General features: G+C 43.0%; 1 protein-coding gene across 1 annotated transcript in view; it reads left to right on the top strand.

The window, feature by feature from the left end:
* Window positions 1-10,398, top strand: part of NEIL2 (nei like DNA glycosylase 2) — a 14,696-nt gene extending 4,298 nt beyond the window's left edge. The window contains exons 2-5 of the mRNA XM_077490353.1: window positions 1-145; window positions 3,261-3,532; window positions 6,165-6,361; window positions 8,921-10,398. The exon at window positions 1-145 is cut by the window's left edge and continues 15 nt beyond it. Coding sequence (XP_077346479.1) covers window positions 8-145; window positions 3,261-3,532; window positions 6,165-6,361; window positions 8,921-9,234 — 921 coding nt within the window. The 5' untranslated portion in view covers window positions 1-7 and the 3' untranslated portion in view covers window positions 9,235-10,398. The remainder of the gene's footprint in view (window positions 146-3,260; window positions 3,533-6,164; window positions 6,362-8,920) is intronic.
* Window positions 10,399-15,766: the final 5,368 nt, after the last annotated feature.

Genomic DNA, 15,766 nt, shown 5'->3' with positions numbered 1-15,766 from the left:
CGAAAACATGCCGGAAGGTCCCACTGTGAGGAAGTTCTGCTCCGTGACCTCGCCGTTTGTGGGCCAGCGGGTGACGAAGGTCGGTGGCAGCACAAAACAGATTCTTCTTCAAGACTTGATGGGACAGCAGTTCCAAGATCACCAGGTAACTGAACCTAAAGATTTGGAATCGCCAGCCAAAATATCTGGACTTGTTTATCCTTTAACAAGGAACATATATTCCACATTAATAATTATGCTACCAAAATTGGTGTGTGCTGTAAATTGCCTCCAACGCTTTTTTTTTTTTTTTTTTTTTTTTTTTTTCTTGCTGCCATTTTGCTGAACCCGAAAGCACCTGAACAGCAGTAAATCATAAAGTGGAACTAAACCCATCAATTTAATGGTTTCAAAACCAGTTGCATTCCTGGAATGTCATGATTCCCACCTGTCCACATTTATTTGTGTCCTTGACCAAACTGTCAAACCATCAAATGGATGTCATAACTGATCATATGTGCATTTGTAGTTATGCAACAGCTGGAGGTTCGCTAATTGCATAGCCCTGATGTAGAGGATAGGAGGGTTTAATTCTGCTTTAAGGCTGTCAGCAGATCGGTCTCTACAAATTCAGCAGCGCCTAAAAAAAATAAAATAAAAAAATGCTTAAAAATGGAGAGCAACTGAGCATGTTGCAACAGAGTGGGGTGAGACCGTGCATTACTGGATTCTAAACAGTATAGGCAATTATTTTTAATGTTTACATAGCTATACCAACTAAAGTTGTGTACCAGAGGCCACAGTGCTCCCCCTTACATCAGAATCCTCTCCGTACATCAGAGTTATCAGGGTTCCCAGAGCATCCCTTATGTTAGAGTCCCCGGAGTTCTCCCTTAGATCAGAATCTGCAGAGTCCCCCCTTACAATGAAGGGGAACTCTGAGTTCAGATGTTAAAGGGGAACTCTGTGGACCCAGATGTAAAAAGGGACTCTTGTTATTAACGTCATATGATTATGATTTAATAGCAAAATATATGTATGGTTTACACTATTAAAAAAAAAAAAAAAAAAAAAAAAAAATTGCTGTGTGCCACTAAAGTGTTCAGGTTTGACTTGAAGAAAAGGTAGAAACCCTACTGCACACAGATACGTGATTTAAGCACGAGTGCGCTATATCCTCACCTATTGGGAATATTTTTTATATATATATATATATATTTACAATTACACACACACAAACACACACACAAGTATCACCAAAAGAAAGCTCTACTTGTGGGGAAAAAAGGACGGCAATTTTGTTTGGGAACCACATTGCACAACCGCGCAATTGTCAGTTAAAGCGACACAGTGCCGAATCGCAAAAAGGGGCCTGGTCCTTTAGCTGCAAAATGGTCCGGGGCTTAAGTGGTTAAAAGCGAGTTCTACAAAAAAAACAAAAATTACAAGTGGTGTGTGTGCGTGTGTGTTTTGTGGTTTTACCACTACTATTCCTTTTTTTTATATTGGCTTTTGAAATTTACAAATGCAGCAATTTAGAATTTGGATGAAAGGTTTAGCGCTGGGAAATACTTTTTGAAAGATAAAAAGTGCATTTTATATACAACTCTATAGATCAGAGAGAGACTTTCACTGCTCTGTGCAAAACCACTGCACAAAACAGGTAAGAATGACATATATGATTTTTTTTTTTTGTTTTGATATAAAAAAAAAAAAGTAAAACTTTTTAAAAGACCAAAGCAGCCACATAATTACTCCATTCTTAAAGTGGACCTTTTAGTAACCAGTCTAGATGCAGTAAGTACATTCTTGACATGTTACAATATACAGCAACAGTACAATTTTTCAAAATGTACTATATCAGTAAAAAAAAAAAAAAAAAAAAAAAAAAAATGATCCTTGAACTATATGCAAGTGACTTGCTACAAAGTTACATTGTTGCAGTCCAGTCACTGGAGGAGAAGAGGTTAAGGAATTGCTTTCTCCTGCCTGTAGCATAGAGATGACAATAGATCAGTTTAGGAAGGAGGAAGAAATTCCTCAATCTCCCCCTTCCTGTAGTGTGATCACACTGCAACAATGTAACTTTGTAAGAAGTCACCTGATGAGAGCTTTAAAAGGGCTGATCGGTGTTATAAATTTGTGAACACAGTCAAGAACTGCGCATGTACCGAGATTTACATCATAAATCTTTATTTTTGAAATAACATGGAATCGGTGGATTTCTGCCAGTCACAGGCTGTGCACCCCCCTCCCCAGCCTGTGTCTTAACCTGTGTCTTAGAATAAGGAGGTGAAGCCTCCATTAATCAAGATGTAGTATCCCGCAACCATTGTGTATAGCTGGCTAGTGGGCATGGGAGAGGAGGGAGAAAGGCGGGTGTCATTTACCAGAGTGCATACGCCCACATGTGTAACTCTATAATCTATATTAACATGGGCTGCTCGGATTTTATAGGGAGGAAATGCTCAGGGTAGAAATATACTGAAAACTGAGCATGTGCACTAGCACTGCTCTACAAAAATCCTCAGCTGCAGTGGGGACATGGAGAGTAGGGAGAAATGGAGAACGGGAGGCTCAACCAGGATTTTTGCAGAAAACAAATCTCATAGTGAGTGAGTGAGTATGCACAGCATGTACTGATAGTGGTGTGTGTTTGTGGTGTTTTTTTTTTTTTTTTTTTGTTATGTGAGTTTAATGACACTCTAAAGATGAATTCCACTATGGGTTGAGATTTCTTCAACCTTCTTGATTTTTACTAGGGCTGTACAATACAATTCCAGATTATGCCTGTTGTACTACCTGCTGGTTAAAGAGGAGGTCCGCCCGCCCACCCCTTTAAGAATTAAAAGTTAGCAGCTACACATACTGTAGCTGCTGAATTTTAACATTAGGACACTTGGCTGTCCAGTCATGTCTGCACCGCAGCCGATGTTTACACTGACTGGGTGGGTGCTGCCGCCACCATTGCGGGTAAGGGAACCCGTCAGTGTAGGGCTCTGTACTCTCTCAATGGCCAGGGTGGAGGAGGGGGCGCTAAACTATTGATGTAATTTGCCACGGCCCAGTCTCATGGAAGTGGGGACAGGTACATGTAAGAAAAAAAGAGGTACCTACCCCCACTCCCCCTCCCAAAAAAGTGCCTAATGTGGCAGCGGGGGAGGAATCGGATACGTGGAAGTTCCACTTTTAGGTGGAACTCCACTTTAAATGTAGGGTGTGTGTATTTTTTTATTTAGTTGTATGCTTCGCTTTTACCACCATTTATTTCCTTATTTTAGGTTCATGGGAAGAATTTATACCTAGCGTTTGGTTGCCGTATGAATAAACAAGGGAAGGCTGATAATGTGAATACTCAGGATAATGGGAAGTCGGAGGAAGACTGTTCATTGATAAATGAGCCCTCCCAGAGCACACCCGAGACAAGCGAGGAGACCCCGGTGCGCAAGTGGCTGCGCTTCCACTTTGGTCTGTATGGAAGTGTGAGAGCGAATGAGTTATCCCGTGCTAAAAGTGGAAACAAGAAAGGAGACTGGAAAGACCCCACTCCCAGGTAACATTTATTCTGCTGCTTTGAGTACACAGGATCAGGGATTGGAAGACATAGACAAGTTTATTTTTATAAGCAGAGGCAAAGCTCTTGTAATTCTTCAGTACACACAGCCCACTCCCCAGTAATGATACACCAATGAGATCTGCACTCCAGTACACACGGCTCACTCCCCAGTGTCCGACATACACCAATGAGATCTGCACTCCAGTACACACAGCTCACTCCCCAGTGTCCGACATACACCAATGAGATCTGCACTCCAGTACACACAGCTCACTCCCCAGTGTCCATACTCCAATGAGATCTGCACTCCAGTACACACTCCCCAGTGTCCGACATACACCAATGAGATCTGCACTCCAGTACACACTCCCCAGTGTCCGACATACACCAATGAGATCTGCACTCCAGTACACACTCCCCAGTGTCCGACATACACCAATGAGATCTGCACTCCAGTACACACAGCTCACTCCCCAGTGTCCGACATACACCAATGAGATCTGCACTCCAGTACACACAGCTCACTCCCCAGTGTCCATACTCCAATGAGATCTGCACTCCAGTACACACTCCCCAGTGTCCGACATACACCAATGAGATCTGCACTCCAGTACACACTCCCCAGTGTCCGACATACACCAATGAGATCTGCACTCCAGTACACAGCTCACTCCCCAGTGTCCATACACCAATGAGATCTGCACTCCAGTACACACTCCCCAGTGTCCGACATACACCAATGAGATCTGCACTCCAGTACACACAGCTCACTCCCCAGTGTCCATACACCAATGAGATCTGCACTCCAGTACACACTCCCCAGTGTCCGACATACACCAATGAGATCTGCACTCCAGTACACAGCTCACTCCCCAGTACCCATGCACCAATGACCTTTTTAATTAAATGTACACTGCCCAATATCCATGCAGCAATGATATATCTCTGCTCCAGTACATACAGCTCACTCTCCAGCATAGGTGTGAGCAGCCTATTCCATTAGGGTGTGCACCCCAAAGCTCAAATGCATGCCTTTCTTTTCAACCTCAGCTACACTGGGTAGCAAATGACTAGGAAGTGCTCTGTGCTGAGCGGCTTCATGTTAATTCACAAATGGAAGCATAGTAAACACAGTTTAGCCTGACGATGCTAAGCATGGCGAAACGTACGTCGCAGCTGAGGATCCATCACTTCCGGGTCTTGTATGCTACCCAAACAAGCTTTACCACCTAGAGCGAGATGTGGATTGCTTTTCAACTAGTGGTATAGCACCAGCTGACAGACATTCATGAGGCGCTACTGCCGCCTCCGTGTGTCCGTGTCTGTGTGTCTGTGTTTGTTGTGTGTGTTTTTTTTTTTTTTTTTTTTTTTTCCCATTGCTGAATGGTAGATTTACATTGTTGGACTATGCTGCTACTGCGAGTGAGTTTGGCTTGCAATTGGAGTGGTCCCATTGAAATCAGGCGAGTTTGACAGGTGGTGCTGCCTGTCATACTCTGCAGGTTCCAAGCTGTCTATTGAGCTCAGTGCCTCTGACAAGAAGGGAGGAGAGGCACTGTGAGCTCATCCTCTCAGTCTACTGCAAACAGAGTGTGCCAGCTTGTATTTAAACTGGCCACTCTGTATGTAGCCTCTGACAACCATAGATGATAGGAGCCCCAAATTTTGACCAGTGGTGCTGTAGGTCTTCAGCTACCTACCCCTCCCTCCTGGTCGCCGAGCCATGACCCTCTAAGTGTGTGTATGTATGTATGTATGTATATGTGTGTGTGTATGTATATGTATGTATATATATATATATATATATATATATATATATATATATATATATATATATATATATATATATATATAATAAATTATAAAATATTTTTTTAGGCCCATTTGCCCATCTTAAAGTAGGGACCTGGCACTGCATATCCAATAGTCCCTATGTTAATCTGACAAACAAACAGAGAGAGAGCTGAGATTAGGTCCAAGGGATCCAATTGGACAAAGTGATCAATCTGGGGACCGACACAAGTACTTGGAGGCACCACCATTGTTGTTGCCTAAGGCCACATTCACATGGGCACTTGGACCCATAGGGGTTGATTTACTAAAGGCAAATCCGCTCTGCGCTACAAGTGCACAGCATGTGCACTTGGAAGTGCAGTCACTGTAGATCTGGGAAGCTCTGAAATGAGGAGAAGCTTTGCTGATTTTATCATTCAATCGTGTGCAAGCTAAAATGCTGTTTTTGTTATTTTCCTTGCATGCCCCCCTCAGATCTACAGCGACTGCACTCCCAAGTGCACTTATAGTGCAAAGTGGATTTGCCTTTCGTAAATAACCCCCATAGTCTGTGAATGGGCCTTGTCTGTAAGTAGCTGGAGTTACAAGGTGCTGTGCAGGCAGCCCATCCATGTCTATGGGAATGCAGAGATTGCACAGACACAGGTGCTCGTCTCTGTTTGAGAACCATGTGGTTGCACATGAGTGAACCTGAAAAGCTACTGCCGTGTGAATGAGGCCTAGGAAAAATTTTAAGTCAGGACAGGTTCGCTTTGGTGTGTATGATACTGTCTTCTACTTCTTCTTTTTTTTTTTTTTTTTTTCTGATGTATGTACATTTTACGCACCGCACTAGGTTAATTGTCCACTTTGATGGCGGGGGATTCTTGGTATTCTACAATTGCCGAATGACATGGTGCTCATGTCCATTTGTGGAGCCAACTTCTGATATCTTATGTCCAGAATTTGATAAGGAAAAGGCCCTTTGTGCCCTCTCCCACCCCAGACCCGTCTGCATCACCCTAATGGATCAATCAGTCTTCTCTGGAGTAGGTAAGGATAATTTCTTCAAGGATGCTCTCCTTTGCTAAAGTTACCACACCCCTTGTAAAAGTCAGATTTGTATGGTACTCAAATCTGGTGCCAAAGAAAGTCACCAACGGTGAATATAACAAAGGCACTAGCAGCGCTTTAAAAAAAAAACTTAAACGTAAAACTATAAGTATGAATTTAAAATGTAATGCAAAACTAAGTATATGCAAACATCAACCTACACAGTAAAAAAACCTTATAATATAAAAAAAAAAATATATATATATATATATATATATATATATATATATATATATATATATATATATATAATGGGAATTTTTTTTTTTTTTTTTTATATAAACAGCATAAATACGGTGTGTTATTTAAGCTTAATTCATTCCTCTATGGATCACTCTGCATACATATTCCTCAAATGGGCATATGTCCATTCTTATTCATATATTTGGTTGCAATACAAATGTAAGAAACCAAAAAAGTCTGTTACACTTGCCAGAAACAAAAAAAAGTCCATCAGTGTTTCAATAATAATTCGTAGTCAACAAAACGAATGCAAGCATTTACCAGAAGCACCTGGTTCAAAAGCACATCTCTTATCAACAGATGACCGATCTGTTGATAAGAGAGCGCTGAGGGAGTGGGATTTTAGTTTTCTAATCTCTTGCTCATATTTCCTTTAGATTTGTATGGTAGTACTAAGCTAAGTAACTTGCCATTAGTATGAGCAACTACTTTACCATGATACGTCAGTAATATTGTGTTATAGCACTCTATTTCAAAACGACATTTTATTTATTTATTTCCCCCTTCTTTTTAAGCCATTTTTTTTGTTTTTTTTCTTTTCCACCAGGGGTTTAAAAAATGTGTATTAAATATAGAAATCTGTAGATCAGCTGCTGCTCCCAACAGTGCAGGCGTTGGCGCACAGCTGCATTCCAATCGGCATCAATGGGATTGCCTGCACAGGGATGCACATAACACCTTCACATCCCCGTGCAGGTAAACGTGGCCCTCACAGGGGTGTATGCTGTAGTACACCCATGTGGGAGAAGCCACAGTACACACTGTATAACTGCTCCTATGTACAAACAAAATATACATGGTAAGAATGTTTTTTAAAACCATAAACCCAAGTAAAGGTAATCTGTATCTTGCTGATCTCCTTGACAAATTTTATAATTAAAAAAAAAAAAGACTGATTTCTTTTAAAAATAAAAATAAAAAAAGTTATTGTTGGATTATGGATGTATAAAATTGGAATAAAATCTTGAGCGCCTAAAGGTCAGTATAATTTGGCAAAGTTGTCAGCAAAATGTTGATTGTCACCAAATTTAGAAAATAATCAAGTAACATAAAGAAGTGTGGTAAATGGCCAAAACCATGGTAAATGAAAACCAGATATGTGGTGCTCTGGTAGTCTTCAAAAACCCATGCAACCAAGTACGGTATTATTTTTTAATTTTTTTAAACACATTTGTGAATTCTACAGGGGTCAGGGGATCATGTGCCCGTATGCATATGCAGTGACGGGATGTGGGGCACAACAAGGACATGCCACAGTAGGACTATGGGCACTAGATCAATTATGGCTTCCTGCATTTTGAAGGCCCCCTTCAGGAAAGGACAGGGCAGAATAGACAGGGGCATTTGCCCCTGGACCAATAATGTTAAGCAATATTAGGCTGCTGGCCCTGAGTGGGGAATCTTCAGATTTAGACACCATTAAGAGTGGGATCTGCAGTCACTGACAGATGGTGGGCTTTATATAGGTACATGAGCTTTTTTCAAACCTACAATCTGTGCCTGACTGAAGGAAGTCTTCCAGAACCAACTTCCTTTGAGCACCTGGGTAATGGATCTATAATAACGTCCTGCATTTAGAAGAAGCCTTTGCAGCCATTGACACATGGTGGGCTTTAATATAGGTACTTTTTCCCCATTCTTATCCATGTCTGACAGTAGGAACTCTTTTAATACCAACTTCTTTGCAGCTCTGAGGTGTCATGTGACCGAATGCAAAAATCCACAAAGGAAGCTGATGCTGGAAGATGTGGAAAAGTGTGTCACAATAAACCATGTCCTTTAGGAACCTTCCTTCACCTTCTTTTCACCATGCTGACCTATCTGTGAGGTACCAATGAAGTACACTTTCTCTAGCCCACGTAAATATGTTGCTACTATGAACAGGTCACTTGAGTTGCATTTGTCCTTCATGTCAAGGGTTCCCTGGTTCCATTCCACTGTCACTCTATATATGGGAGTTGAGATCAATGGCCCGATTATTGCATGGATTATGATGCATGATTCCATGTCTGATAAATGAGCAGGTGTGTACTGAGCTGCTTGGCATTCCCGATGTCCATGATGGGGCAGCCCAGAGTGGGTGAGGCAGGTCCAAACCTGTAGCTACAGCACTATATTGAGAATTCTGTAATTAAAAAGGATTACAGAACTCTCATTTAGGCATTCTATAGTATATCTTGCCTTTTAGAGTTATATAAAATTTAGTTTATTCTCCTTTTATTTTTATTTTTTTATTTTTTTTATTGCTCTATCCAGGTAACATTATTAAGAATGAAATTCTATACTTGGCACGTGTCCATCCTCTATCACTGGGTTCCGTTCTTCCTGTGGAGACCCTGGTTACTCTAATAGACTATGCTGTAACCTTTACTGCTGACTGGCTGAATGACAAGATGAAGAGGAAAGCACTGCACTACCACATCTACATGAAGGAGCAATGTGAAAATGGCCATCAAGTGGTCAAAGAGGCCATTGGCCCAACATATGGGCTGAAGAGGCTGACCTGGTATTGTCCTATATGCCAGAAACTGGTCAAGTCTGGAGATGCCGTGCAGCCTGCACTGGAGTAAATCACCCTTGTGTCTGAGATGAAACTTTCACTTTATCTCCCTGGTACCAGATCTGCACCCCTTTGGCACTTATTGTGCAGCCCTTAGGGCCCTTGAAGACAATGGTCTGTGTTTTTCTTACCTAGGTTCTTACTCAGGCCAGTGAAGAAAAAAAATTGTCGTAGTTTTATGTCTTTCACACATCTATATGAAGAAGCAATGTGAAAATGGCCATCAAGTAGTCAGACTGTATGCCCATCAACTGTACTGTGGAGGCAGACCTGGTGGTGCCCTACATGCCAGAAACTTCAATTTATGAGATGTTGTGCAGCCTGCCTTGGAGTAAATCACTCATGGGTCGGCGATGAAACTTAAGCCATACATGGATCCAAATTTCTCTGGTTCAGTAGGGACTTGACTCATTTCGTTCAATGTATGGGCAGGCTGATTGTACCAAAAGTGGATCCATTGATTGACTTGGATACAACTAGTCCGTTGGGACTTGTTGCATGCAATTACTGACAGTGGCTATAGCTGCTAGCAGTAATTGTATTCTGCGACCCGGAAAGTGTCCCTGCGTCCCCCTGCCAGCAGAACACAATAACTCTGCAGGAGGCATTCCCCCATCTCAACACTGAATGTGTGATGGAAGAATACATTTTCTTTCCTTCCACCCTTGGTGGAAGGTAAGAAAATTGAACAGTCTGTGGGCTGCCTTACACTTTAATTCCTTGGTGCCCAACCTGCAACCCTTTGGCACTTATTGTGCAGCCCTCAGGACCCTTGTAGATAAGTCAGTGTTTTTGCTACCTAGGTTCTTACTCAGGCTAGTGAAGAAAAAGTATTCATTAGTCTGAGTTCTATTTGTTAAATAGTTTGTTTTCTTTCCTTCACAAATATACATGAAGGAGCAATGTGAAAATGTCCATCAAGTAGTCAGAAGCCGTTGGCCAAACATGTGGGCTGTAGAGAAGGACCCGGTGTTGTCCTACATGCCAGAAACTGGTCAAGTCTGGAGATGGTGCAGCCTGCCCTGGAGTAAATCTCCTATGGGTCTGAGATCAATTGTATTCTTTTTATTTTCTGGTGCCCAATCTGCATCCCTTTTGGCACTTATTGTATGGCTCTCAGGACCCCTGGAGACAATAGTCTGCGGCTTTGTTACCTAGGTTGTTACTCAGGTCAGTGAAGGAAAGCATATTTAACATAGATTATTTTAGTTAAATGGCTTATTCACTTTATTTTTTTTTTTATTTATTTATTTTTTTTTTTCTGTGCTGTCCATCCCTGAAACTTTTTAATAAGGGTGGAAGAGCATGCAAATGTAGAAGTGTTAATTTTTAAGGGGACTGTGATAGCTGTGATCCATAAAAGTCTAATGTATTGTCCATGACTGTCTCCTGAAGCATGGTACATTCTTTCAACAACCCCTGTAGCACTCTTCCTTCAGGCTCTGACCGTCTTTTATAGCACTGTTGTAGTCTCTTGACTACCTTCTTAGATTTTTCTATGCTTTTTGTAGGATCACATTCAGTGCCTATGTACAGCCCTTTTGCAATGTCAAGGGCCACACATAAGGCCCCCTTTATCAAGGAAATTTGGCCACCATTGCTTTGATTTGGCTCAAGCCTGGAGTGGTCTTTATAAGTTTTTTTGATGTGTGGTGTGTGGATTTTTTTTTTATTTTTTTTAATTGTGACCACTTTCTGTAAAATAAAAATTTGTGTTCATCAAAGATGTTACCTTGTCATTTTTCTTTTATTAATCTGTCAGATACAGGTCATCTTGTTTAGTGCTTAAAAACATATGACGTAGAACAGCACTGCAATGAAGAAAAATACACAAAAACACTGTTAAAAAACAAAAACAAAAAAAAACTTTTTTTTAAAAACTAAAAAAACTCGCTGCTGCAAACGCAGCGGTTCAAAATCATTGCTAATTATCCTCGATTTATGGGGCTGTATGGCATAAAAATCTGTCTGTGACCCAGGATAAATGCTTATGGGTCCCCGCTCAGGCTGACGAGGTCCGATGAGTTGGATGCTGTTGACAAGTGTGGGTGCAGGCTGAGGAGAGGTCTTTTCAGATTCAAAGCACACTGCAGAAATAGTAAGGGATAGCCCGGCTGCCACACACCTCACCCCGCCTGAGTGGTTAGCTGATAAAAGTGGCCTCAGCTGCATTCATCCAGGCCACATCCGCAACGTGTTTCATCCTCGCCTGCCGGGTGAGCTGTGCTGCGGCTGAGCTATCCCTTCCTGTTTCTGCAGCATATTTTCTTAAACGTCTTTCAGGATAGCACCTTCGAGAGTGGTTCCTCCCACTTGTCGACAGGAAACACAAACTTTAAAAGGAGGCTCCTTCCCACATGTTGCCAGTTTTTGTGTTTCCTCCGGCAGGGAACACTTAGTGGGGAGTCAGGAGCTCTCAAGGTGTTGTCCTAAGAGGCCAGAGAAGAGAACCATTTCCACAGGGTGATGCAGAAGCTGTTGGATAGGCTCCTCCCTCGTCAGTGCTCGGGGAGAGCCGGAACTACAGGTGGCGGCTGGTGATGGAGGCCATCATTTTTGTTTTAGGTCAGGCTGCTTCTCTGAACGCTGCCGCCATCTTGGGGTGGGCAGTCAGAGGACTGCATCCACCGGAAGTGAGGTACCCTGAAGTGGGGCAGCATCCTAGGAGTGGGCGCATGGCGTCAGGGGGAGGAGGGAGGAACAGGTCTGGTGCCTAAATTTCTGGTTCTGGACTGGTGCAGAAGGGCTAATGGAGTCCGGAACCGGCGTTTAGCCACATACATCGCGCTGCAGTACCAGGATGGATTCGGGAGCCACAGCAAGTGGAACAGGCACATGCACCAGCAAAACTCGGGTAAGGGGCAGATGGGTGTTCTACTTTGAAGTCTCGCCGGTGGCAGGGCCTGTCTGAGGCTCTTTGTTTTCTCACTGCACCTGTGGGGAACATATTGGAAGAGTTCAGGCTGACTCACTAGGATGGTTTTGTTTTTCTGTTCCTTTTTTTCCCTTGTCACGGCAGGCCAAGAGCTATGACCCGGGGGTTAAAAGAAAATGCCCTTCATGCAAAGAAGAATTACCTGAAGGCTGGAAAAAACTGTCAAGCATGCATTGACTCTTAAGGAAGAAGCTTCTTCCGCATGCAGCGATTTGATTACATCAGTCAAAAAGAAACTGGATTCCACCATTTAATCCTTTCGATTTTCACTCGCAAATCCATGCTTAAGTCAGTGTCCACTTCACAATCCTCTCAGAGCTCATTGTTAGTCCCGGCAGTGGAGGCTGAGGTAGGTCCTCATAATCAGGAAGGACATTCCCCCTCACATTCTAAGGAAGAGTCGGAGGATGAGATGGAAAATGCATCTTCTAAATATAAATTGTCTTTGGAGCAAGTAGACGGCCTACTAAGGACAATTTATGCTACCTTGGGCTTGGAGGAAGAGCGAATAGAATTGTCTTTGCATGACAGGATGTACGCAGGACTCGGTGAGCACAAAAATCGTACTTTTCCCCCGTGCATGGCTCTGGCAGCAAGAACCATCCCCACCCACGGTTCTGGCAGAGGGGACTTACCGCAGCAGCTCCTTCAGCGTGTCTTCTCCGCTCCTCTTCCTAAGCGTCAGGGTGGCCTGGCGCTTTGGCCAATCGGGGGGGGGGGGGGGGGGAAAGGTCTGCTGCCCTGCCTCCTGATTGGCGGGGAGGAAGGTTAGTGCGAAAATAGCGAAATTGGCTATTCAAAATATTTTGAAGCCTATTAGACCCTCTGGCTCTAATCGGGTGCTTCAAAAAGTACCACCCTCTTCCACCCCACCATAGGAATCCATGCGTCCGGCATCCTGAAAGGGGCCCGGTGCATGGATTGGGGGGGTGCCCATGCGCCCACAGTGTACAGGCCGCCACTGCCAGTGTCACTTTGGAATAAAGTTCCAAAACTCAATGCAGCCTTTCCTTTTCTCAGGTTTCAAGATCCACTGGTCTGGCATTTGAGGACATGGGGATTTTAAAGGACCCCAAGGATAAAAAGATGGATCAACAGCTTAAGAGGGCTTGGCAACCTCAAACCAGCAATGGCGACTACTTGTGTCTCTAGAAATATGGAATATTGGGTGAACCAGCTTAAAGCTCATATAATAACTGATTCCCCCAAGCAAGAAATTCTTGATTAATTTACAACTTTTTTTTTCATCAGCTGTAGCTTATGTTTCAGACGCATCAGCAGAATCTATTAGGATGACAGCAAAAGCCACAGCCCTAACTAACTCAGTCAAAAGAGCGCTGTGGTTAAAAACCTGCTCGGGAGATGCGGCATCCAAAAACATTCTTAGGGGACTTATTGTTTGGCCCTGATTTGGATTCAGTTCTTGACAGAACTGCAGATAAAAAGAAGTCCTTTCCTGTCAAGAAGAAGAAACAGGCAGTCGAACGTTTTTTATTTTTTTCAATCTCAAAGGATTCAGGAACAAAGTAAAAAACCTCAAGAGAAAAATAAAAATTGGTCAGGGCAGAGGGGAAAAGGCAAAGGAAATGCCCTTTTCACCCTCCCACGTCAACCAGCAAAACACAATGACAGCCTGTTACACGTGTGAGGAAGGCTTCAAAATGTTCTCCCCTATTGGGCAAGCATGACGGAAAACCAGTATAGTCTGAGCATGCTGTCCCAAGGTTACAAAATAAAATTTTCGGATAACCCCTCAGAAAGGTCATTTTGTAACAAGCCTACCAAGAGATGCACTAAAGGCCCTAGCTATGAAGAACCAGTTAAAGGATCTGAGGCAACAAGGGGTGGTGACTCGAGTACAACTGGAGAAACGTTATCAGGGATTCTATTCCCATATTTTTCTGATATAAAAAAAATCTGGAAGTTTTTGATTAATCCTCAACTTTAAAACCACTAAACAGATCAGTCCTATACAAGAGGTTTTGTATGGACTATCTTCACGGTCAGAAACCTATTGACCAAGGAGTGCTTCATAGCATCGATCGACCTACGAGATGACTATCTGCACATCCCTATAGCCCCTCAGTCTCAAAAATTCCTGAGGATGGCAATAAGCACGAGGAACGAGACATAACCTTTCAGCTACATCTGAAATTCAAGGCCCTTCTTTCGGGCCTTTCTTCTGCCCTGCAAATATTTAGGTGATGGCAGAAGCCCTTGAACCTCTCTGCCTTGAAGGGGTCGCAGTATTCCCATACCTGGATGACCTGCTATTCTTTGCCCCTTCCAGGGAGAAATTGTTAGAAGACCTGAGCAAGGCATACAGTCATTTAGAAACCTTGGGTTGGAATGTTCAGAAGTCAAACTGCAATCTGGCTCGACAAGTACAATTTCTGGGGTACTAAATAAGCTCAGTGGAGCAAAGAATTTTTTTTGCAGAAGAGAAAAAAAAAAATAATCCAAGTCCAAAATATAATAGCTATGCTACAGACAAATCAGGAAATGTCAGTCAGAAGGGTTATGTCAGCCCTAGGAACTTTAACCTTGACTATGCCAGCCATTCAATGGGCAAGGCTACATTTTAGACCTCTTCAGAGTTTCCTCCTAAAGGCATGGAACCACAGGACAGAATCTCTGGACACAAAGTTAAAGATTCCCCCCAGAGTCAAACGATCACTTTTGGTGGTGGAGAAATTGGGCAATTCTATCAAAAGGCCTACTATGGTCATTCCGAAGAGAAAAAGGGGTGACAATGGATGCCAGTGTTTGTAGGGATGGATGGGGGGCCCACTTGGATCAGAACTTGACATAGGGAGAATGGTCCCGGTCCGAGGCAAAAAGGTCCTCAAATTGGAGGGAACTAATGGCAGATGCCTTCTCTCCAATCCTCCCAAGGTTTTCTTGTCCAGATTCTATCAGACAACGCCACTTCCATAGTCTACCTAAACAAGCAGGGAGGCACAAGAAGCAAAACTCTTCAGTTGCTGGCATTAAAGATCCTAGAGTGGGCGGAAAATAACTTGCTGTCCTTTATCTGCAGTCCACCTCAAGGGCACACTAAACATAGTGGCATATTTTCTGAGCAGGAGATTGATTTGTGAGGCAGAATGGAGCTTAAATCCAGAAGTTTTTGCAATGGTCACCAGGGCCTGGGGCCATCCACAGGTGGACCTATTTGTGTCAGAAGAAAATGCACAGCTCCTCCTTTTTCTTTTTCGTTCACAGAAGCAACAGTTCTCGGGGGATAGATGCCTTGGCACATCCTTGGAACTTTCATCTGGGTTACGCCTTTCCCCCGTTCCAGCTAATTCCGTTAGTATTGAGGAAAATACAAAAGGAAAAGGTGTCCGTAATCCTGATTACTCCATTCTGGCCAAAAAGAGCTTGATTTACCACCATTCTGCAGATGGTAGTCAAACCATTTTGGTAGTTACCTCTCTGGCAAGATTTACTGCTGCAGGGTCTGATACATCACCTGGATGTGGTCAGTCTAAGCCTCAATGCCTGGTATCTGAGGAGCAGTTGTTAAGGGTCAAAGGTCTGTCAGAACCCTTAGTAACCATTTTACTTTCCAGTAGAAAGACAGTAACTAGAAGCATTTATGATA

Source organism: Lithobates pipiens, unplaced genomic scaffold (assembly GCF_037356315.1).
Source record: "Lithobates pipiens isolate NorthernLeopardFrog02 unplaced genomic scaffold, aLitPip1_a1.2 Scaffold_18, whole genome shotgun sequence".
NCBI classification, from domain to species: Eukaryota; Metazoa; Chordata; class Amphibia; order Anura; family Ranidae; genus Lithobates; species Lithobates pipiens.
This window is presented reverse-complemented; position numbering and strand designations above follow the sequence as displayed.